Source organism: Lynx rufus, unplaced genomic scaffold (assembly GCF_022079265.1).
Source record: "Lynx rufus isolate CCGP_SWC_20201006 ecotype Redwood Valley unplaced genomic scaffold, mLynRuf1.p SCAF_9, whole genome shotgun sequence".
In the NCBI taxonomy this organism is placed as follows: Eukaryota; Metazoa; Chordata; class Mammalia; order Carnivora; family Felidae; genus Lynx; species Lynx rufus.
The window spans coordinates 40299614-40323429 of record NW_025814897.1 but is presented as its reverse complement, the minus strand read 5'-3'; the positions used below and the strand labels follow the sequence as shown (position 1 = coordinate 40323429).

The 23816-nt window shown below is 41.7% G+C and overlaps 1 protein-coding gene across 1 annotated transcript in view; it reads left to right on the top strand.

The window, feature by feature from the left end:
• Positions 1-232: 232 nt before the first annotated feature.
• Positions 233-23816, top strand: part of DEUP1 (deuterosome assembly protein 1) — an 85389-nt gene continuing 61805 nt past the window's right edge. The window contains exons 1-3 of the mRNA XM_047071966.1: positions 233-275; positions 10122-10254; positions 22809-22980. Coding sequence (XP_046927922.1) covers positions 233-275; positions 10122-10254; positions 22809-22980 — 348 coding nt within the window. The remainder of the gene's footprint in view (positions 276-10121; positions 10255-22808; positions 22981-23816) is intronic.

Genomic DNA, 23816 nt, shown 5'->3' with positions numbered 1-23816 from the left:
GTTCCCGCTCCAGGGGCCTCAGACCTCGCGGGAGAGCGCGGCACAGCGCAGGTAACCCGCTCCGGCCTCCAGGACCCGGTGTCCACCCCGACCCTCGCCGTCGCCGCTCTGCCGGGCCGGCCCCAGGGGCACCGGGGACCCCTACTGGCCGGCTGCTTCGCGGGGGGCTGGGCGTGAACCGTGCTCGGTCTGGCGGGGGTGCGCGCTGGCGGGGAGAGTCTGGGCTGTCGGGATGGTGTTGCAGAACCCAGAGCTGAACCTCCCTGAACAGGCAGGTGTGGATTCTAGCTGTGTGGTCTTGGGCGGGTCGCCTAGCTTGTCTGTGCCTCAGTTTCCCTGACGCTAAAGTGAGTGATTGGAAGAACCTGCACAATCAGTTTATCTGTCCGTTCTGGTCCAGTTTTCCTTCCCCATCCCTGCCCCTGGCCCCTCTGCTCCACACACAATCCCAGAGCCTCTCTTCAATTCCTTTAATTTGGAAGTGACCTGAGCCCCGGGGTCTTCCTCGTCTTTCTACCATCTCAATGCTACTTAATTGACTTTAATTCAGTGAGTCAGAGGAGTTGAAGTTCTTTTCAACACTTTGTCCAATTCTCCTCATGTCTTATTTTTTAAATAAAACTTTGTTGCTGGGGGAAATTTTTTTTTTTTTTTTAATTTAGGCAAGTACTAACAGGGTAAGCAGGTGCCCACAAAGCCATTGAGGAATTATAAGATTTATATTTTTAGGCAACTCTTAGCCTTTTTGTCCTAAATCTTCTGGTATATTCATTCTAACAAAACCCAGAAAGGGCCAAAGAAAGAATTTACTCGAAGGCAAACTTTTAGGAGACAAGAAAGGAAAATTTGAGAACATTTAGCTGTAACACCTCCACAATGGGTATTGTTTGACTCCTCTCCTCTTAAAGTGATAAGCACTTTGCACAGTAGCTGGTGCCAAGATGTTGCTCAGTAAATAGTGAATGAATGCTCCTTACGGTCAATGCCACATATTTCAACTCATCACTTAGGCAATGTCATAAATGCATGGGGGGATATAAAAAGGGGGAAAATTTCCACATTTTGTAGAACCAAGAGCTACTACACTGCGAAAAGCTCACGCTGCATGGTTTGCCAACAGCAGAGTCTTCTTGTTCTATAGGTTAATAAATGTAAGCATTTTAGAAAGCTAGGTCATTTTTTTCCCCCTAACAGATTAAAAACCAAGAAACATCAACCAGAAGCAGCAGTTTCTTGACATGGAGAACCAAGCCAATAATACAATGGGGTAAGTGCTGAAAATTATCTGTTTGTTAAGTTGGTACTTAACTATGCCCCAAACTCCCTGATGGTACATGAATTTTGAAATTTGGTATTAATAGAAGGATGTACCAATTACTTTTGGTGAGGAGGATGGAGGGAAACTCAAGTGATTCTAATTAAGAACCTATGGTATGAATCTTTCCAATTTTGACTATGGATCTGGACTCAAAAATCACCATTTCCCCACATTTAGTGAGTTTTTACAGTGTTTTGGGATGATGGGTGCCCACGCAGGCCTCTTGTGCTCTTGGGTTTCCACAGGGCCGTGGCTCCCACCCATACTGCCCCTATCTTGCTGCATTGAGTGTCCCAGGCTTCCCTCCACACTTGCCCTTAAGGCCGAACTCAACCCTTAGCCTCAAAACAGATCTGGCTCCTACAGACTCTTTTTTTTTTTTAAACGTTTATTTATTATTGAGAGAGAGAGCATGAGCATGGGAAGGGCAGGCACAGAATCTGAAGCAAGCTCCAGGTTCTGAGCTGTCAGCACAGAGCCCGACGCGGGGCTCGAACTCACAAACTGTGAGATCGTGACCTGAACCGAAGTCGGACGCTTAACTGACTGAGCCACCCAGGTGCCCCATGGCTCCTACAGACTCTTAAGTATAGAGAACAAACTGGTGGTTACCAGAGGGCACGTGGGTGGGGAGATGGCCAAATAGGTAAAGGGGATTAAGAGTCCACTAATCATTGTGAGCACTGAGTAATGTAATGTAGAATTGTTGAATCACCACATTGTACACCTGAAACTATTATATCGCTGTAAAGTGTACTGGAATTAAAAAGTTAATAACGTTGTAAAAAACCGGATTTGTCTCCTCAAACAACAGTAAGAACTGGATATTTTACCAAAGTCTCATGAAGCGATCAAGAATAGAATTTGTACAGCACTCACCATTGTAAATAATTAAATTCCCTTTCACAAATATCTGTCCCCACCCCTTCTGTGCCACCTGCACCACAAAGGTATCTCTTCCTATTGTTTCATTAGTCACCCGGCCACTGGCTGACTCCAGAGCTGGGGGACAGGAGAGGGGCCAGTGAAGGGGAGTGGTACTGGAGTGCCTAATCTGGACTGTGACTGACTTGCACTAGTCATACCACCCAGGTGGCTATTCTGCGCTGACCATGACTTTGACATCAGGCTAAAGGAGGGCTGCACAAGTCCAAGTAGTTACAGCTGTCAGTTTTGTAAATCCTACTCTATACTTCTCCTTACAACAGCCCCGTTAGGCATTGTTCTCATTTTACATCTAAGAAAATTGAGTGTATTAGAGTATAGGCTGAGGTCTTGCAATGAAGAGGCCCCAAAATGCAGTGGTTGAAATAAGGCTGAAGTTTATTTCTGTCTCATGAATAGGTTTAGGGATAAGCAGACCAGGACTGGTAGGGCAGCTCTGCCATCCTCACTAGGTGATTTTTCATCTCTGGACCCAAAATGATTGCTTCAACTCCCACCACTGTGCTCCTGCCAGAGGGAAGGGGGAAGGGCAAGGGGAGAATTTGGTTCCTTTTCGGAATGTGCCCCCGAAAGAGCAGGCCTCATTTCTCGTCATTTCCCACTGGCCAGAGCTACAGCTAGCTAAAAGGAAGGTTGGGAAGTGTGATCTCTAACTGAGCAGCTCTATGGCCAGCTAAAGCTTAGGTGAGAAAAGGAAGAAGAGTGGATATTGGTGGACAGTTAGCAGCCGCGGCCACATTTCTGAGCTCAGAAAGGTAGAAAGAAAGAGAAATAAAGCAGCAGCTTGCCCCAGAATATGCAGCTGGTTAGTGGAGAAGGTAGGATTTGAATTCAGATATGTCTGGTTCTAATCCCGGCATCCTTTGCTACATTGGAAATGGGGGCAGTGAGAGTATCTGTAAGCAGAGCCAGGTTAGGATTCTGGATTGAGCAGGTGTTAGGTCCCTGATGTGATGATGGCACTGAGGGCCTAGGTGCAGATTGAAGGTCTCAGACCTAAGGTTGGGTGCCAGATCGGAGGCCATGGAGACTGCTATTTCTCTTCATTCATTCTTTTGGGGGGAAAGTGTGGAATATTGAATGTGTGGCAAGCACAACACTAAGTCTTCTGGTTCATACAAAGATCATTAAGAAACAGACCTTAAACAACTTAGAATTTAGTAGGGAGCTATAGCACTTGTACAATGTGATTGCAAGTGTATTAGAGTGTAGGCTAGAGTATAGACCAAATTCTCCCCTTGCCCCCCGCCCCAGAAGTGAATGAGAATTACTAGAAGTTTCCATGAGCAAGTACCCTACTGATCCCCGCAGACATGGGACCAGACATTGTCTACCATGGCCTACAAAGCATGAAGCGTCAGGTTGACTTTGCTTCTGTCCCTCATGCTGTTGAGAAATATGTAAAAATCTAGATCATAAAGACAGTAAAACTTCATCAGGGGCATGTTACAGAGCTTATCAAACCATGTCACCTACATACGGCAATGTTTTGTGGTGCAACGTTCATTTAACAATACATATCTAGAGTCTCCTATGAGCCATTGATTGTTGTAAGCACCAGGAAAAGAGCAGTGAACAAAACAGAGACCACTCCTCCAAGGGTCAGTGAGAGTCATTAACATGTTTTCTATGGTGATGTGAAGAAAAATAAAGCTGGCTAAGGATGAGAAGATGAACGGGATGGTCAAACCAGCATTCCCTGCTAAGGTGACATTTGAGCAAAGATGATATTGGGCAAAGAGAGTTCCAGACAGCAGGAACAGAAAGTGTGAAGGCATAAGGTGGGCGTTTTTACACAGAATATTTGTTGGGTGAATTATTCTCCAACAGCTGGGTTACAACAGGGTTTGGTTTTCATTTTAAATCCATGATTTCCCCCCAGTTATAGGTGTTTGTATTTGTGCCATCATAATCAACCTAAACTCCTTCTAATCAAAACAGCCATGTTTGAGTTTGTCCTTTTTGTTTTTAGAGTGTGTGCCCAGAACATAATTATAAATGAGCAAATGATCTGTTTGTATTGGCCTGCTTAAGAGAACCATGTCTACAGTTTGCTTTGTTTCAGCTTCCTTATTAATTTCTACTCTTGTTAACTTGTCCTTCTTGGATTTATTTTACTTCTTTTGTTCTCTGGATTTTTTTAGTTAAAAAAATGTGGTTCGCTTATTTTTATGATTTCTGAATTTTATGATTTCTTTAAGTAATAAAAGCCTTTCAAGCTCAAGTTTCTCCTGAGCGCAGCTCTGCTGTGGGGCCAATCCTATTAGTGTTTCCACTCTCAGTTTCTAAATAAATTGCCTGTGATTTCAGCTTTGATTTCTTTTTTTTTTTTTTTTAATTTTTTTTAACGTTTATTTATTTTTGAGACAGAGAGAGACAGAGCATGAATGGGGGAGGGCCAGAAAGAAAGGGAGACACAGAATCTGAAACAGGCTCCAGGCTCTGAGCTGTCAGCACAGAGCCCGACGCGGGGCTTGAACTCACAGACCGCGAGATCATGACCTGAGCCGAAGTCGGATGCTTAACCGACTGAGCCACCCAGACGCCCCGCAGCTTTGATTTCTGTTTGACTAATTTGAGATAGTGAAGACATGAAAGTTGTGAAGGAGGGGTTAATTATATTTTTATTACTATTCCTTTCTAATCTCCCTACCACCATGGTCACAGACTATGGCCTATGTGATATTTCAGTTTCATTAAGAGTGTTCCTATAGTCCCTTGCATGATCAGCTACTATAAATGTCCTTTGGACATTTGAAAACAAATGTATATTCTGTATTGGTTAAGTAAAAAGGTTTGCAAAGTTATGCATAAGTCATCAGACCTCTAATAAGATCTAATAATATTTAAATTATGTTTTTCAAATCCATTTTTACCTTGCTTTTTGTTTATTTGATCTATCAAATTTTATGGAAGATCTTCACCATGATTGTGGTTTTGTCCAATTCTTATAGTTCAAACAGTTTTTGTTTTACATATGTCAGTGTTCTGCTGCTTAATGTATTGAGGTTCATGGATGTTATATCTTGATATATTATATGATTTAGCTTTATAAAATATCTCACAAATATAAGTTAACGTGTTTTGTTGTTGTTTTAAATTCTACTTTGCCTGATATTGATATTGCCATCTCTGTTCTGTTTTTAATTTATTTTAGTCTGTAATATCCTTGTTCATCCCCTTTGTAATAGAAGAAACTCCGTCTTTTCCTTTCTGTGTGGGAGAAACCCAGTTCTTGCCTACTACGTTTTTCTTCCCTGTGTGCCTCCTTTACCTTCATAGAGAACCCTTCACTTCTGATGCCCTTGTCACCAAATGCATGGAGGTTTTTCCTGCACCAAGCAATTGTCTGTGACACCAGCTGGGTGTCCTACAATTTAGCTCAATTCTGACACTATCTACCTGGAGATAGCATGCAGTCACACAGGTTAAAGGCTCAGTACCACATGACTGCTCCTCCTCCCACTTCAGATGCCAGTAACAAGCCCAGGTTGTCACCTGTGCTTCTGACCAACTGGCAGTAGATACTCCTATGGGGGATTCCAACGACCTCCACCTTGGGTGCAATGCATTTGCTGGAGCGGCTCGCAGAACTCAAGGAAACACGTTTACCAGGATAAAGGATAAACACGTTTATCAGATGAACAGCCAAATGGAAGAGAGGCATAGGGCAAGCTACGTGGGAAGGGGTGCTGGGCTTCCATGCCCAGGTGTGTTGCCCTCCCAGCACTTCCTGTGTTACCAACCCAGACGATCTCTGGATCCCATACTTTTGGAATTTTTATGGTGCTTCATCATGTAAGCATAATGGATCATTACCTCCATTTGCAGCCCTTCTCCCTTCTCAAGATCATGGAAGGTGGGATGAAAATTCCAGGCTTCCAACCATGGCTGAGTCTTTCCAGTGACCAGCTCTCATTCTGGGAGCCCACACAAAATTTCCTCATTAGAACAAAAGGTACTCCTATCACGCAAGAAATTACAAAGGTTTCGGAATCCCTGTCTCAGAAACCAGGGTCAAAGATTAAATATCAGAACAAAACATGCTCCTAGCACTCTTATCACTTAGGAAATGAAAGGGTTTTAGGAGCTCTGTGCCAGAAATCAGAAATAGACACCGATATATATTTTCTATTATCTCATTTCCTTGTTTTCATTTTTTTAATATTGTGTCTCTTGTAAACAGCATACGGTTAGATTTAAAAAATACCTCAGTTGGAGAGTCTTTGCCATTAAAAAGAGGATTTTATGATCATTAATATGCTAACGTTTGACCCATTTTGATTTCCCCACATTTGCTACTCTGAGCTAGTTTTCTTTTTCCTCATTTTCTGTTAAAAGTTTTACATCCTTTTTATAAGTTTTCAATGAACACTTTCTACAAACATTGTAAATTTGGGTTTCTCTTTTGGCATCTTGAATTTTAACTGTATCTTTGACTTCCCCCATCCTTTTTTCTCTTTTAAGACTTAATCTTTAGTAGCGCCTGTGCTTCCCCATTCCTTTATCTCACCTCCAAAAAGTTATCTGGATTTCTAGTTCCTGGTCGCTATTAATTTATATATAAATTATTACATATAGGATAATGTTAATTATTATTTTATTCCACTGTTATTTTAGAATCCTTTATTAATGGCTGTAAGTTTGCATTGCTTATTACTGTTGTTTGTATGCAAAATCTTCCCTGTTCTTAATTTTTAAAACTATTTTTAATGTTTATTTTTGAGAGAAAGAGACAGTGTAAGCGGGGAAGGGGCAGAGACAGAGGGAGACACAGAATCTGAAGCAGGCTCCAGGCTCTGAGCTGTCAGCATAGAGCCCGGCACAGATGCTTAACCATCTGAGCCACCCAGGCACCCATCCCTGTTCTTAATTTTTAAAAAATTTTGAATTCATTTTAATTTGACCGAAGTGCTTCCTTAGGTAATCTTTTCATAAAAATGAACATGGGTGATATACTTCTTAACTTGTTATACGTTCAGATGTCTTACTTATACTCTTATACAGGAACTCTGTAACATTGCTCTTTGTCTGGAAGCACTGAGTATTGCAGAGGGAAAATCCAATGCCAGTCTTTCAGGTCTGTCCTTTCTTCCTTTTTTTTCCCCCCATGTTGTGTGTGTGTGAAAGTCTATAGAATTCCTTTTTTTATATAGTATTTTTTTAAGTTTTTTTAAAATTTATTTTGAGAGAGAGATAGTAAGTGGGGGAGAGGTAGAGAGAGACACACTCCCAAACGGGCTCCACACTGTCAGTGCAGAGCCTGATGCAGGGCTCAAACTCACTAACCCTGACATCATGACCTGAGCAGAAATCAAGAGTCAGACACTTAACCAACTGAGCCACCCATGTGCCCCTATAGGATTTCTTTTTATCCTTGGAATTTACAAATTTACTGGATTAACTTTCTAGGTATGGAATCTTCTGCAATAACCCTTCACTGTATTTGGTGAACATTTTTACACTAAAGATTCAAATCTTTTCAACTCAGTGACATTTTCTTCTATTTCTTTGATTAGTAATTCTCCACTGTCTTGTTTCATTCTCATCTCCTAGAAGGATTATATCTTTCTTTGCTCTCATAATTTCCATTGTTGTCCATTGTGCTCTATGTCCTGGAGGAATTTCTTGACTTTTCTCTTTTCTTTCAGCACCGATTACATTATTTTTATTGCCTCTATTGACATCCACAGTGGTTATTTTTCCTGCCTCCACTACCTCATCCCCACCACACACATGGTTGCATACACGTATATGCCCACGGTCTCTCTCTCTCTCTCTCTCTCTCTTTCTCACACACACACACTTCTCTTTCTTCCATCATTCTCTCAATGCACCATAATTTTGGTTGGATCAATATTCTGTTGGCTTAGTTATGTCTTTGTAAACGCTCTTCGCCTTTGAGCCATAGCATACTGGGATGATGCTTCCTTCCCTGCATCACATTTTGTTTTCTTCCGGAGTTAATAACTCTAGCGTCTTAACTATTACTTTTTGAAGTTTTCTTCTTTTCTGCCAAATTTTCTTCAAAAAATCACTTTCTGTTTGTATTTGAGCAAGTTGGTTGAAGTGCTTTTCTCAAATGTCCGTGATCCCTGACTGCTCGTTCCTGTGTAAGATGGCGGAGTGGAAGCTGACCAGAAGCTCCGCTGGACGTGGGCGGGGCTTGTTGACGGGGCTTCTCTACTTGTCATCGGACTTGTCTCTTTCCGTGCCTGTCTCAGGCTGATCAGATTCTAGAGAACGCTCTTTTAAATTCTCCTACTTAGAGGGTGGAAGTTGGGCCACCAGCATTTACCCTCTACCTAGCTGGGTTGCTTCCTGGCTTTTTCTCTACTGCTAGCTCCCATTATTTTTGTGCTCGTAGCTTAAAAATATGCCTTTGCTTTATTTTAGTAGAATTTGGGAAGGGAACAAAATGTTTATGTTCATCCGTCTTCAACCGAAAGCCTCATTTTTCTCTACTAAATCATTTAGTTTTTATTCTGTGACTTATATCTTAGCCATTCATCTCGTTCATGGAATCTTATCAAATCCTTCCTAAAAATCTGCTGCATGATCTGCCGATTTTTTAAATCTGCCATGAAAGTCGTATTTTCAAAGAACCAAGACAGATGGATATTAAAGTATAGCTTCTCACGTCTAACTCAGAAAAACCCTTTAAAGCAGTACTCTATGTGTGCATCTTTTTTAACCTTTAAAGTGTTCTTTCCCTCTGAGATATATTAATTCCTAAACACAACCGTACTTCCCAGTTTCTTAGTTTAATACAGTTTTAATTATAATTTGTAAAAAAAAAATTCTATAAGTCAATATTTTGGTAGTTTAATAAATTGTAGTAAAGTAGTCTTTTTGCGCATTGAAAATTCTTTTTAATTTGATTGATTCTCTTGTCTTCTGAATGGCCCAGACTCTACCCCCATTATTCTCCCTCCACCCTTTATCCCCAGCCGTACATAATCTTTTCCAGAGTAATCAAATTTGACAATTTCTAGTTTCTAGTTTATCTGCAGAAGAAGCAAAGTGAAGTAGACCTGGGGTAAATCCCAATATTATTTCATATTAACACACAGAACCATGGCATAATTCATAATAAGCTACATATGCATTAGTTTGGATTCTGTAAGCCAATCTCTAGGACAATTAAAATTCCCTCTTGCTAAAAGGTCTATCTGGGGAAAGACTGCCGTGTTAGTATGTGTGAGGATAGTTATTTAATCCCTTTTCTATTTAAAACTAGAATAGAATAGTCATTATACAAAAACTTTCAAGAAAAAATTTATCTGTAATACAGGTAATAGTCACTATACAAAATAGAATAGAATAGAATAGTCATTATACAAAAAGTTTCAAGAAAAAATTTATCTGTAATACATGTGTTTAGAAGATCCTCCACTCTTTTTAGAATGTAAAAATATGAGATTTAAAGTTTGTATATACCTCGAATTCTGATGAAACATTGATAGGGAGTTGGAAGCTATCACATTGCACATTTTATTTCTCTGAATGTCTTTGATGAGTATGATGGAGGCCTTTAAAAGTACTTCTAAGCATGCTTTTTAGGAATAGTGGGATTTATACCTCCTCTACATATCAACATTAAGCTTATTGCAGATGAGGGAGAAGAATGCACCGAATATGAGCCACCATCTCAAATGTGCAGTAAAAATAGGCATTGTAACACTGCTAAGTCAGCACACGCTAAGGATGATGGCAAATAGCATTTTTTGGACAACAAGAAAAGTGCTTGAGAAGAGCTATTTTTAGCTATAATTTAGTAACTAATTTTGAACAAGGGCAACTGTGAAATTCTGATCTAGGAGTCATAAAGTAGAAGCCTTTCACTTTACTGTTTTAGGAGGAACAATCGAGCAGGCAGACATCTCAGACATGTCTATGGAAGTGGATTCTGGGACTTCTGGGAGCTCTCCCATTCCATACTATTTAAGTTTCTGGTGTGGTGCGGTATTTGACGTGTGGAATAAGAAGAGGTCTGTGAGCCACCACAGAAAAGTTAAATTATACTGGTATCACCAAATATATAGCAATATAAGTAAGACAAATAATACATTACTACATTTTAGAATGTGTTTCATTACAATATTTTGGAAAAGTTAAGACCCAGTATGATTGCTCATATTGCTCGTCAACCTTTTGAAAACGCATTTCCTTAGACTATTCCGTAGTCTCCTTTTTCTCTTCTATCTATGCTTCCTTTCCTCATTCCCTCCCCTTCTTTCATGATGACTTCCATATTTATTTTTTAAGCCTGCCCTTCTCTCTCTCAAGCTGAAGATCCATTTCTATTCTGCTATCTATGTCCCAAAATGAACTCACTTTTTTAAAAAATGTTTATTTACTATTGAGAGAAAGAGAGAGAGAGACAGAGTACAATTAGGGGAGGAAAAGAGAGAGGGAGACACAGAATCTGAAGCAGGCTCCAGGCTCTGAGCTGTCAGCACAGAGCCCGATGCGGGGCTCGAACTCACAAGCTGTGAGATCATGACCTGAGCCGAAGTCAGACACTTAACCAACCAAGCCACCCAGGTGCCCGAACTCACTTTTTTTTTGTAGACTTGTTTATCCATTTTTATTTTCCAGTTTGATGAGGGGTAGGCTGACGCTGCATCCCAGTTTGCCCAGAATAATCACTGCTTTATACCTATTGTCCTGGCATAATTATCATTAGTGCCCCTTTCACTTTCAGAATTGTCCTAGTTTGCATAATTGATCATATGGTCACCGTGTAGCAGGATTCTCACACAGAGAGTCATGACACCGAGGCTTTTCTTTCCAGGAAGCAACTTTATTCCTGCTGGCACCCCTCCATTGGGTTCGTACCCAAAGAACTGAGCCCTGAATGCCACATGACCTCATTTTTTATATACTTTTTACTTCTTCGTCTCCCATATATGGTAACACACAAACATGCAGTCTGATTAAGTGGTCCCATGTTACAAGGTCATAGGGATGTTGTCACGTATGTGCATAGCCAGGTTGCCTTGAGGTTTTTTTGTTTTTTTTTTCTTTCCTTAGGGTGGGGACCCTACCACAACCACGGCCATCTGATAAAGGTCTGCTCTTGTAAGAACCAGCATGTAAGCCTATATGTGAAAGGACTTCGGAGTAACATACATGTCCGTGGAGACTGGGTGAATTGTATCTGATGGGCATGTATGTTACTCCAGCTCTTTTTACTCTGCATGCCTCTCCACGTTCCCTTCCCCTGTCCCCTCCAACACGCCGGCCACTACTACCTCCATTTATATCATCAGCTTTCTATTTTGCTTTCTTCGTCTTTAAATTTGACATCCTGATATTTTGACTCTAGGCTCCTCAGACTGTTTTGCCACCCTGCGAGTCTCAGCGTGCCCCCTTCCTACTGGCTTAAGACTTCTGTCCTCTGGGCACCTAGGTGGCTCAGTCGGGTAAGCATCTGACCTCAGCTCAGGTCATGATTTCACAGTTCATGAGTTTGAGCCCGGCATCGGGGCTCTCCACTCTCAGTGCAGAGCCCGCTTCGAATCCTCTGTCTCCCTCTCTCTGCCCCTCCCCCACTCTCTCCTTTTCTCTCTCTCTCTCTCAGAAATAAATGAACATTAAAAACAACAACAACAACAAAAAGACTTCTGTTCTGACCCCAGAATCCTTCTCTCGTGAATTGCTCCCAAGGATAAACCCGACAGTAAGGGTCGGGGTTTGTATGTCTCAAGTAGTGTATCAGTTACAATCCACCCAGTCTCCAAAGCTAGAAGACTTGGAGTATTTTTTTCTTTTTTAGTGCCTCATTCAACTTTTCTAAAATAGGAATAATAAGTCCTACTTTATGGGATGTTGTAAGGATCCGTGAAGAGCAAGAACAGGAAAGCAATTAGCATAGCATCAGTCAGCATTTGACTAAAGGAAGAAATGAAAATATAAATAATGTTAGTGCTCAGCTCTGTGAAGAAGGCTAAACTAAGCCTTTTGTATTTTATTTTAAAGTTCTCTAGATTTAGGAGCAAATATTGATGCTGGTGAGACAGCTCAACTGCTCTTAATTATCTCTGAAAACCTGAAGAAAGGAAGACATCCTGGAAGATGAGACAATTGAATTTCAAAAGAGAATATTAAATTTGACAGCAAGCTGGGTTTAGCGTAAGCCTGAGTGTGACTGGATCTTCGGTAGTACTCTGGAAGGAGTCGTGGGTGGCCTGCGAGCATCCGGAAGAAGCGGGGGTCACCAGGACTCCGCACGGACACGCCCTGACCGCTGCAGACTAGGTCAGCCTTGGCTCACAGGGCTCATATGCTGGTGCGTCTGCAAGCATATTGATAGAATTTTATTTGGACTTTGCCATGATATTTTACAGGGCTTTTCATGACATTTTTATGGGGAGAGGGAGAAAAAAATTGTAAGGTTAATTAAGTGGGTTAGAAACTGATTATAAGAAAGGAAATAATCAACGGATCCCTGTCACCCTGAAGGACTTCAGAATGTAGTAGAATGCCATAGAGCTCTGTCCTCCATCCTGTCTTTCATGATATTTTACAGTCACTTGTATGAAAAAAACATTTATATGTAAAACAAGTAATGCTTCTCAAATCCGCAGCTGACACAAAGCAGGGAGGTAAAGTGAATATATTTTCTGTCAGAAACAGGATCCCGTAAGCCCTTTTACGAAGGCTTCTGTGGTAACCCATCCTGGCCAAATCTGTATTCAGTACCCCTCCTTTCTAGTCCCAGAAGAGCTCCATGTATTCATCAGTCTCTTATTGTGCCTGTCTTGTAAGTATCTCTGCACAGGCAGTTGGTTTCGTGTCTCTGTCTTCCCAGTTCCTCGCACAGTGGGCAGCAGTCGCTGAATGAATGTTTGCTTCATTAAAGAACCAGGGCTAGGGGTGCCTGGGTGGCTTAGTGAGTTGAGCGATTCTTGATTCCAGCTCAGGTCATGATCCCAGCCAGGGTTGTGGGATCGAGCCCCGCGCCAGTCTCTGCACTGAGCATGTACCCTGCTTAAGATTTTCTCTCTTCCTCAGCCCCTCTCCTCTGCTCGCATGCATGTGCGCTCTCTCTCTACCCCCTCTCTCTCTTTCAGTTTTTTTAAAAAAAAAGGACCAGTGAAAGCAATCTACATTGAGAGGCTGAAACTCTCACATTGAAATTTAATAAGGATACATATAAAGCCCTGCTCTTGGAGCACCCCCCAAAAATGAAACAAGCACAAGATAGTGGCTTTATTTTTAGCATGCATGAAAAAAGATGTTTGGGAAAAAACAAAAACAAACAAACAAGCTCACCTTGACATGGTATAATATCACTGCTTTGCCCTTCCCCCTCCCAGATTCAAAGCTAAGGTGATCCTCATCTGCTTGAATAAAAGTATAGATGGCACCTAAAACAAAGGATGTGAGAGTCCCCCTCTAAACTGATTAGACCATACCTGGGGGATTAAGTTAATGTTCTGAACGGTATATTTCAAGGAGGAAGTCAACACAGGAACTTGTTCAGTGGAGAGCCATGAGGATTGTGAAGGAGAGCCACCAAATTATGAAAATCTTACCATAGTCATTCACTTTTTCATTCATTCAACAAATGTATGTTAAGTGTCTAGTATTTGCTAGGCAGTACACTAGATAGTGAGTGGTGGGAAAAAAAAAGAAATCTCTATGAGAAATTGAAGGAAATAAAGATACTTGTGGAAATAAACAAAGACACCCAAATGAGAACAAATGAAGCCTACTTATTGAAAGCTTGATCTAGCAAAGGCGTCAGCAGCCATCACTTGCATCTGGCAGTGATCGCCATCGAAGGCGAGGTGGGAAAGCTTCACAGTGAACAAAAGAGAAGGCTTCAGGTATGCTGTCTTCGATGGGGGCTGTTGGCACAGGGAAACTGGAGGCAGGATTAGTAGAAGCGGGAGGCAGGATTAGTAGAAACCTATGTGATTGGTTTGAGGAGCGTGTTTGGTTTTCTCTCGTTGGTCCTGAGTTGGAAGTAGGGGAAAAAATTAAGGCAGCTCTCAGCCATTGACCACATCCTGACAATTCTAGGAGTATTGCTGTAGAGGTTGTGGGTGAGAGTCTGTTAGCGTAGGTTCCAGCCATTCTCTGTCTGAATGTTCAGTATCTACTCTTGAACGCTGAGAAAACTTGGCAGAAGCCAGAGGTACACTGATAGCTGTATTTGACATATTGATAACTGTATTAAATACTCTTAGTCTACTGTGTTGAAAAGGCATTTGTTGTGCATGGTCCCGGTGGATCAAATTAGAATAAGTGGATGAAAAAGCTCTTCAGTATAAGAAAGAACTTTAAGAAACTCATCGCTGTCTAGATGCAATCTCAGACAGTGGTTTCCTGGTAAAGGAAGCATTCAGACCTAGGCTGGATGACCTGTTGGCAGCGATATTGTGAAACAGATCACAAACCCTGGTGTGCGCCAGAGTCACTTGATATCTTTGTTAGTGATGCAGAATCTTGGACGCTGTTCTAAACCTCCTGAATCTGACCAGTGGGGCATCATAGATGATGCTATTAAGACTGTGAAAGGTATACAAACACTGGTTGGACAAGATGACTTGTAAAACTCCCTTCACCTTGAGTCTAATATCCTCATTTTTGCACAGCGTAGTCATAATCAGGAAAGAAACCATTCACTCATTTATTTAATAATACTGATGTCACTACTTTCGGCCTGTATTTCAATTCCGTCCACGTGGTGCAGTCCTACCTGTCAAGGAGATAGTGAAGAGAAGAGCTCACTTGTTCATTTTTCAAAAATTTATTGAGTATCTGCTATATGCTGGAGTGCTGTGCTGAGCTCCAGGAAGATGGTGATGAGAAGGGCTGATACAGTCCTTTTGCGTTCAGAGCTCACGATAGCAGAAAAAAACAATGTGTTTACAATAAAGGGTGATACATGTTGTTATGAAAAGAAAACGGTGTGAAAACTATTCTTTTCGTTCTGTTGTTTTTCCCCCACATCATAACTCCAATTAAAATTCCATCAACTTATTTATAGAGGAGTTAGTACTTCCTTTCCTCAGGTTTGTTTTAGGTTTTAAGTAAAAATGGGAAAGGCTTTGGGCTTTCGTCCAGGAATGCCAGAAGACTGTAGAATTGCACTTTGTACTTAAAAGCTCTCTGATGACAGAACTGGTGAGTCTGCTGTTGAATAAACCAATCACAGGAATATCCCATGTTCAGGCTGACTGGGCATTTTAGAAAGTGACTCTGGAAAAGAAGTGAGGAGGTGGAAGGAGCTTGAGGAAGATGGCGGCGTAGGAGGACGCTGGGCTCACCGCGCGTCCTGCTGATCACTTAGATTCCACCTACACCTGCCTAAATAACCCAGAAAACCGCCAGAGGATTAGCAGAACGGAGTCACCGGACCCAAGTGCAGACGAGAAGCCCACGGAAGAGGGTAGGAAGGGCGGCGAGGCGGTGCGCGCTCCAGGGACTGGCGGGAGGGAGCCGGGGCGGAGGGGCGGCTCGCCAGCCAAGCAGAGCCCCCGAGTCCGGCTTGCAAAAGCGGAGGGGCCTGACGGACTGTGTTCCGACAGCAAGCGCGACTTAGCGTCTGGGAGGTCATAAGTTAACAGCTCTGCTCGGAAAGCGGGAAGGCTGGAGGACAAAGGGAGGGTGAGCTGCGGAGCCCCCGGACGACAGAGTTCAGTTTGGCTGGGAACAAAGGCACTCGCCAGCGCCGTCTCCCCCGCCCATCCCCCAGCCAAAATCCCAAAGGGAACCGGTTCCTGCCAGGGAACTTGCTCGCTCCGCGCAAACACCCAACTCTGTGCTTCTGCGGAGCCAAACCTCCGGCAGCAGATCTGACTCCCTCCGGCTGCCACAGGGCCCCTCCTGAAGTGGATCACCTAAGGAGAAGCGAGCTAAGCCTGCCCCCCTTGCCGCCGTGCACCTTGCCTTCCCACCCCAGCTAATATGCCAGATCCCCAGCATCACAAGCCTGGCAGTGTGCAAGTAGCCCAGACGGGCCACGCCACCCCACAGTGAATCCCGCCCCTAGGAGAGGGGAAGAGAAGGCACACACCAGTCTGACTGTGGCCCCAGCGGTGGGCTGGGGGCAGACATCAGGACTGACTGCGGCCCCGCCCACCAACTCCAGTTATACACCACAGCACAGGGGAAGTGCCCTGCAGGCCCTCACCACACCAGGGACTATCCAAAATGACCAAGCGGAAGAATTCCCCTCAGAAGAATCTCCAGGAAATAACAACAGCTAATGAGCTGATCAAAAAGGATTTAAATAATATAACAGAAAGTGAATTTAGAATAATAGTCATAAAATTAATCGCTGGGCTGGAAAACAGTATACAGGACAGCAGAGAATCTCTTGCTACAGAGATCAAGGGACTAAGGAACAGTCACGAGGAGCTGAAAAACGCTTTAAAGGAAATGCAAAACAAAATGCAAAACACCACGGCTCGGATGGAAGAGGCAGAGGAGAGAATAGGTGAACTAGAAGATAAAGTTATGGAAAAAGAGGAAGCTGAGAAAAAGAGAGATAAAAAAATCCAGGAGTATGAGGGGAAAATTAGAGAACTAAGTGATACACTAAAAAGAAATAATATATGCATAATTGGTATCCCAGAGGAGGAAGAGAGAGGGAAAGGTGCTGAAGGGGTACTTGAAGAAATCATAGCTGAGAACTTCCCTGAACTGGGGAAGGAAAAAGGCATTGAAATCCAAGAGGCACAGAGAACTCCCTTCAGACGTAACTTGAATCGATCTTCTGCACGACATATCATAGTGAAACTGGCAAAATACAAGGATAAAGAGAAAATTCTGAAAGCAGCAAGGGGTAAACGTGCCCTCACATATAAAGGGAGACCTATAAGACTCGTGACTGATCTCTCTTTTGAAACTTGGCAGGCCAGAAAGAATTGGCACGAGATTTTCAGGGTGCTAGACAGCAAAAATATGCAGCCGAGAATCCTTTATCCAGCAAGTCTGTCATTTAGAATAGAAGGAGAGATAAAGGTCTTCCCAAACAAACAAAAACTGAAGGAATTTGTCACCACTAAACCAGCCCTACAAGAGATCCTAAGGGGGACCCTGTGAGACAAAGTACCAGAGACATCACTACAAGCATAAAACATACAGACATCACAATGACTCTAAACCCGTATCTTTCTATAATAACACTGAATGTAAATGGATTAAATGCGCCAACCAAAAGACATAGGGTATCAGAATGGATAAAAAAACAAGACCCATCTATTTGCTGTCTACAAGAGACTCATTTTAGACCTGAGGACACCTTTAGATTCAGAGTGAGGGGATGGAGAACTATTTATCATGCTACTGGAAGCCAAAAGAAAGCTGGAGTAGCCATACTTATATCAGACAAACTAGACTTTAAATTAAAGGCTGTAACAAGAGATGAAGAAGGACATTATATAATAGTTACAGGGTCTATCCATCAGGAAGAGCTAACAATTATAAATGTCTATGTGCCGAATACCGGAGCCCCCAAATATATAAAACAATTACTCATAAACATAAGCAAGCTTATTGATAAGAATGTGGTAATTGCTGGGGACTTTAACACCCCACTTACAGAAATGGATAGATCATCTAGACACATGGTCAATAAAGAAACAAGGGCCCTGAATGAGACATTGGATCAGATGGACTTGACAGATCTATTTAGAACTCTGCATCCCAAAGCAACAGAATATACTTTCTTCTCGAGTGCACATGGAACATTCTCCAAGATAGATCATATACTGGGTCACAAAACAGCCCTTCATAAGTTTACAAGAATTGAAATTATACCATGCATACTTTCAGACCACAATGCTATGAAGCTTGAAATCAACCACAGGAAAAAGTCTGGAAAACCTCCAAAAGCATGGAGATTAAAGAACACCCTACTAACGAATGAGTGGGTCAACCAGGCAATTAGAGAAGAAATCAAAAAATATATGGAAACAAACGAAAATGAAAATACGACAATCCAAACACTTTGGGACGCAGCGAAGGCAGTCCTGAGAGGAAAATACATTGCAATCCAGGCCTATCTCAAGAAACAAGAAAAATCCCAAATACAAAATCTAACAGCACACCTAAAGGAAATAGAAGCAGAACAGCAAAGGCAGCCTAAACCCAGCAGAAGAAGAGAAATAATAAAGATCAGAGCAGAAATAAACAATATAGAATCTAAAAAAACTGTAGAGCAGATCAACGAAACCAAGAGTTGGTTTTTTGAAAAAATAAACAAAATTGACAAACCTCTAGCCAGGCTTCTCAAAAAGAAGAGGGAGATGACCCAAATAGGTAAAATCATGAATGAAAATGGAATTATTACAACCAATCCCTCAGAGATACAAACAATTATCAGGGAATACTATGAAAAATTATATGCCAACAAATTGGACAACCTGGAAGAAATGGACAAATTCCTGAACACCCACACTCTTCCAAAACTCAATCAGGAGGAAATAGAAAGCTTGAACAGACCCATAACCAGCGAAGAAATTGAATCGGTTATCAAAAATCTCCCAACAAATAAGAGTCCAGGACCAGATGGCTTCCCAGGGGAGTTCTACCAGACATTTAAAGCAGAGATAATACCTATCCTTCTCAAGCTATTCCAAGAAATAGAAAGGGAAGGAAAACTTCCAGACTCATTCTATGAAGCCAGTATTACTTTGATTCCTAAACCAGAGACCCAGTAAAAAAAGAGAACTACAGGCCAATATCCCTGATGAATATGGATGCAAAAATTCTCAATAAGATACTAGCAAATCGAATTCAACAGCATATAAAAAGAATTATTCACCATGATCAAGTGGGATTCATTCCTGGGCTGCAGGGCTGGTTCAACATTCGCAAATCAATCAACGTGATACATCACATTAACAAAAAAAAAAGAGAAGAACCATATGATCCTGTCAATCGATGCAGAAAAGGCCTTTGACAAAATCCAGCACCCTTTCTTAATAAAAACCCTTGAGAAAGTCGGGATAGAAGGAACATACTGAAAGATCATAAAAGCCATTTATGAAAAGCCCACAGCTAACATCATCCTCAATGGGGAAAAACTGAGAGCTTTTTCCCTGAGATCAGGAACATGACAGGGATGCCCACTCTCACCGCTGTTGTTTAACATAGTGCTGGAAGTTCTAGCATCAGCAATCAGACAACAAAAGGAAATCAAAGGCATCAAAATTGGCAAAGATGAAGTCAAGCTTTCGCTTTTTGCAGATGACATGATAGTATACATGGAAAATCCGATAGACTCCACCAAAAGTCTGCTAGAACTGATACATGAATTCAGCAAAGTTGCAGGATACAAAATCAATGTACAGAAATCAGTTGCCTTCTTATACACTAACAATGAAGCAACAGAAAGACAAATAAAGAAACTGATCCCATTCACAATTGCACCAAGAAGCATAAAATACCTAGGAATAAATCTAACCAAAGATGTAAAGGATCTGTATGCTGAAAACTATAGAAAGCTTATGAAGGAAATTGAAGAAGATTTAAAGAAATGGAAAGACATTCCCTGCTCATGGATTGGAAAAATAAATATTGTCAAAATGTCAATACTACCCAAAGCTATCTACACATTCAATGCAATCCCAATCAAAATTGCACCAGCATTCTTCTCAAAACTAGAACAAGCAATCCTAAAATTCATATGGAACCACAAAAGGCCCCGAATAGCCAAAGGAATTTTGAAGAAGAAGACCAAAGCAGGAGGCATCACAATCCCAGAGTTTAGCCTCTACTACAAAGCTGTAATCATCAAGACAGCATGGTATTGGCACAAAAACAGACACACAGACCAATGGAATATAATAGAAACCCCAGAACTAGACCCACAAACGTATGGCCAACTCATCTTTGACAAAGCAGGAAAGAACATCCAATGGAAAAAAGACAGCCTCTTTAACAAATGGTGCTGGGAGAACTGGACAGCAACATGCAGAAGGTTGAAACTAGACCACTTTCTCACACCATTTACAAAAAATAAACTCAAAATGGATAAAGGACCTAAATGTGAGACAGGAAACCATCAGAACCTTAGAGGAGAAAGCAGGAAAAGACCTCTCTGACCTCAGCCGTAGCAATCTCTTACTCGACACATCCCCAAAGGCAAGGGAATTAAAAGCAAAAGTGAATTACTGGGACATTATGAAGATAAAAAGCTTCTGCACAGCAAAGGAAACAACCAACAAAACTAAAAGGCAACCAACGGAATGGGAAAAGATATTTGCAAATGACATATCGGACAAAGGGCTAGTATCTAAAATCTATAAAGAGCTCACCAAACTCCACACCCGAAAAACAAATAACCCAGTGAAGAAATGGGCAGAAAACATGAATAGACACTTCTCTAAAGAAGACATCCAGATGGCCAACAGGCACATGAAAAGATGTTCAGCGTCGCTCCTTATCAGGGAAATACAAATCAAAACCACACTCAGGTATCACCTCACGCCAGTCAGAGTGGCTAAAATGAACAAATCAGGAGACTATAGATGCTGGAGAGGATGTGGAGAAACGGGAACCCTCTTGCACTGTTGGTGGGAATGCAAATTGGTGCAGCCGCTCTGGAAAGCAGTGTGGAGGTTCCTCAGAAAATTAAAAATAGACCTACCCTATGACCCAGCAATAGCACTGCTAGGAATTTATCCAAGGGATACAGGAGTACTGACGCATAGGGGCACTTGTACCCCAATGTTCATAGCAGCACTCTCAACAATAGCCAAATTATGGAAAGAGCCGAAATGTCCATCAACTGATGAATGGATAAAGAAATTGTGGTTTATATACACAATGGAATACTATGTGGCAATGAGAAAAAATGAAATATGGCCTTTTGTAGCAACGTGGGTGGAACTGGAGAGTGTAATGCTAAGTGAAATAAGCCATACAGAGAAAGACAGATACCATATGGTTTCACTCTTATGTGGATCCTGAGAAACTTAACAGGAACCCATGGGGGAGGGGAAGGAAAAAAAAAAAAGAGGTTAGAGTGGGAGAGAGCCAAAGCATAAGAGACTGTTAAAAACTGAGAACAAACTGAGGGTTGATGGGGGGTGGGAGGGAGGGGAGGGTGGGTGATGGGTATTGAGGAGGGCACCTTTTGGGATGAGCACTGGGTGTTGTATGGAAACCAATTTGTCAATAAATTTCATATATATAAAAAAAAAAAAAGAAAGTGACTCTGGAAATTCTGAGTTCTTTGGGTTCTAATACCTGTTTCTGACCCTAATGCAATGGAACTAATTTATGCTGTATGTTTCAAGCAAGTTCTTATTCAGTGCATCATGTCTTTTGCTGTGTGGTGCACAGAAGGGAGCTTACGATGGGAGACAGCTGCCTAGGAGCTAGATCTGGCTCCTCTACTAATTGATGTGTGACCTTGACCTCTCCGGGCCTGAGGTTTTTCAAAATGCTAAATGATCCTTAATCACCTCTGAAATTCTGACCTGGTGAAACCGAATGGAGAAAATATTATTCTTCACCTGCCTTTCCCTCCTGCCTTCCTCACGCCTACACAAATGTAGTAGAGGCCCCATCACCACCATTGAATGGATCCTGAAATAACTTGCTTTCTAATCTGGACATTTGTGTGTTCCTTAGGCTGAAACCTGAGGCTTGTCCAGTCTGACTAACTGGACTTATGCCAGGTCCCTGTGGAATGGTCAGCTCCTTTGAAGGAGAACCCTACCCTAGAAGCACAATAGGCATCTCCATAAATCTAGCTCTCACCAGCAGTTTTGTTTCAAATATAAATAGACCCTCTAAGACCCAAGATATTGCCCCGCATCTGACTAATAATATCACCATTATCTAAAGACTTCCATTACTCTGCCCGCACCTGCCTGATCAGATTCCTTCCCAAGGGATACCAGCCAGATCACGCCAAGTTCCCCTCCTGGAGGAGTAACTCTGTAGCTCAGTTAGTATCCTTGAATCTGGTCCTACCTAGCCTGGGGTTGCCCTTCTAATCCTTGACAGGCACGACTGAAGTCCCACTTTGCCTGCATCAAATTTACTCAAGTTATGATAGACATAGGTACCTGCGTATTTACATGTAAGAGCACTGAGCCATTTTTCGTAATTAGAATTTGCCATCGAATCAGCCCACTCTAAAAATTTTATTTAATTTTATTTTTTTAGCTAACTTTCTTTATTGCGACCTTGTTTCTGACATAATCCACATGATGTGTTTCCACTTTAGGACTCCCTTGTCTATGTCAAAACTTTTGGCTCTGGGAGACCCATACACTACCACCTACACTAAGAAGAAAATACAAGCAGTCACTTTAGCAATGTATTGCATTATATTATGACAGCACCTATACTTTAGAAAATGTCATTTTAAAAAATGTACTGTATATTCACTGAAATTAGCTTTCAGTTTTAATATAAAATTTATCCCCAGCTTTCAGACTTCTTCCTGTTTAAATAATTGAACAATTTGAAGAAATAATTGATCAAGCTGTTCAGAGCAATGGAATAATTTTTCCCGTCCTCACATTTCACTCTTTTAAAATGTGCTTTACTTTTTGACAATTGCCAGAGCTTCTCCTTGTGAGGCTGAACTTCAGGAATTAATGGAACAAATTGACATCATGGTAAGCAACAAAAAATTGGACTGGGAAAGGAAAATGCGGGCTTTGGAGACACGATTAGATCTTCGGGATCAAGAGTTGGCAAATGCACAAACTTGTTTGGATCAGAAAGGTCAAGAGGTACTGAATATATGTGTTAATAACATGTTAATTCCTCAGACTGTTATAAGTAATATTTATTCCCTCAGAATATGTTTTTCATTATGTATCCTTTTTATCAGGCATCAGCAGTAGCATTTATTGCTAACAATTCTGTCATAGCATGCTGAATGTGTTCTATCAAATAAGTGACAATCAGAACCTAAACCCATCCAAATTTGCTGATGCAGACAAACATAAAATGTCAGTGCCGTCTAGAAAAGTAAATAGACATTCAGTATATATGTGAAATAAATATCATTTGCGAGCAAGATGTCAGTGCTTTTGCAGCTGTAGAAACAAAGTAGTTGTCCAAACTGTGTCTTTGGACATGGCCGAGTTCAAGAGCCTTTTCTAATCTACTAGAAGAATATTTCCTGAGAGAAGTGAAATGCCAAGACACGATTGCAGGACAAGGGAGAAAAGTGTTTGGTGAAGGGGGTGTATGTGTATATCTGGGCACCCTCTTAAGAGGGGTGCTTCCCAGCCCCTGTAAGGCTGCTTACAGTCCTGTTGGTGGTTGTAGAGTATCTGAGTGCTCTGGGGCTTCTGGAGGAGTTCAGGAAAACCATACACTTTACCTAATGTGGACTTTTGTGTCTGTGAATTTTTCTTTTGGGTGAGGCATAAGAGAAGGTGTTTACATTAATCCTATACTAAAACATCATCAGTCAACTTGTTCATCAGGCATTTCTCTACCTTTATTGGCCTCTCAATAGAACTTAGTTTTTAGGGGCGCCTGGGTGGCTCAGACGGTTAGGCATCCGACTTCAGCTCAGGTGACAATCTCACGGTTTTGGGTTTGAGCCCTGCATCCG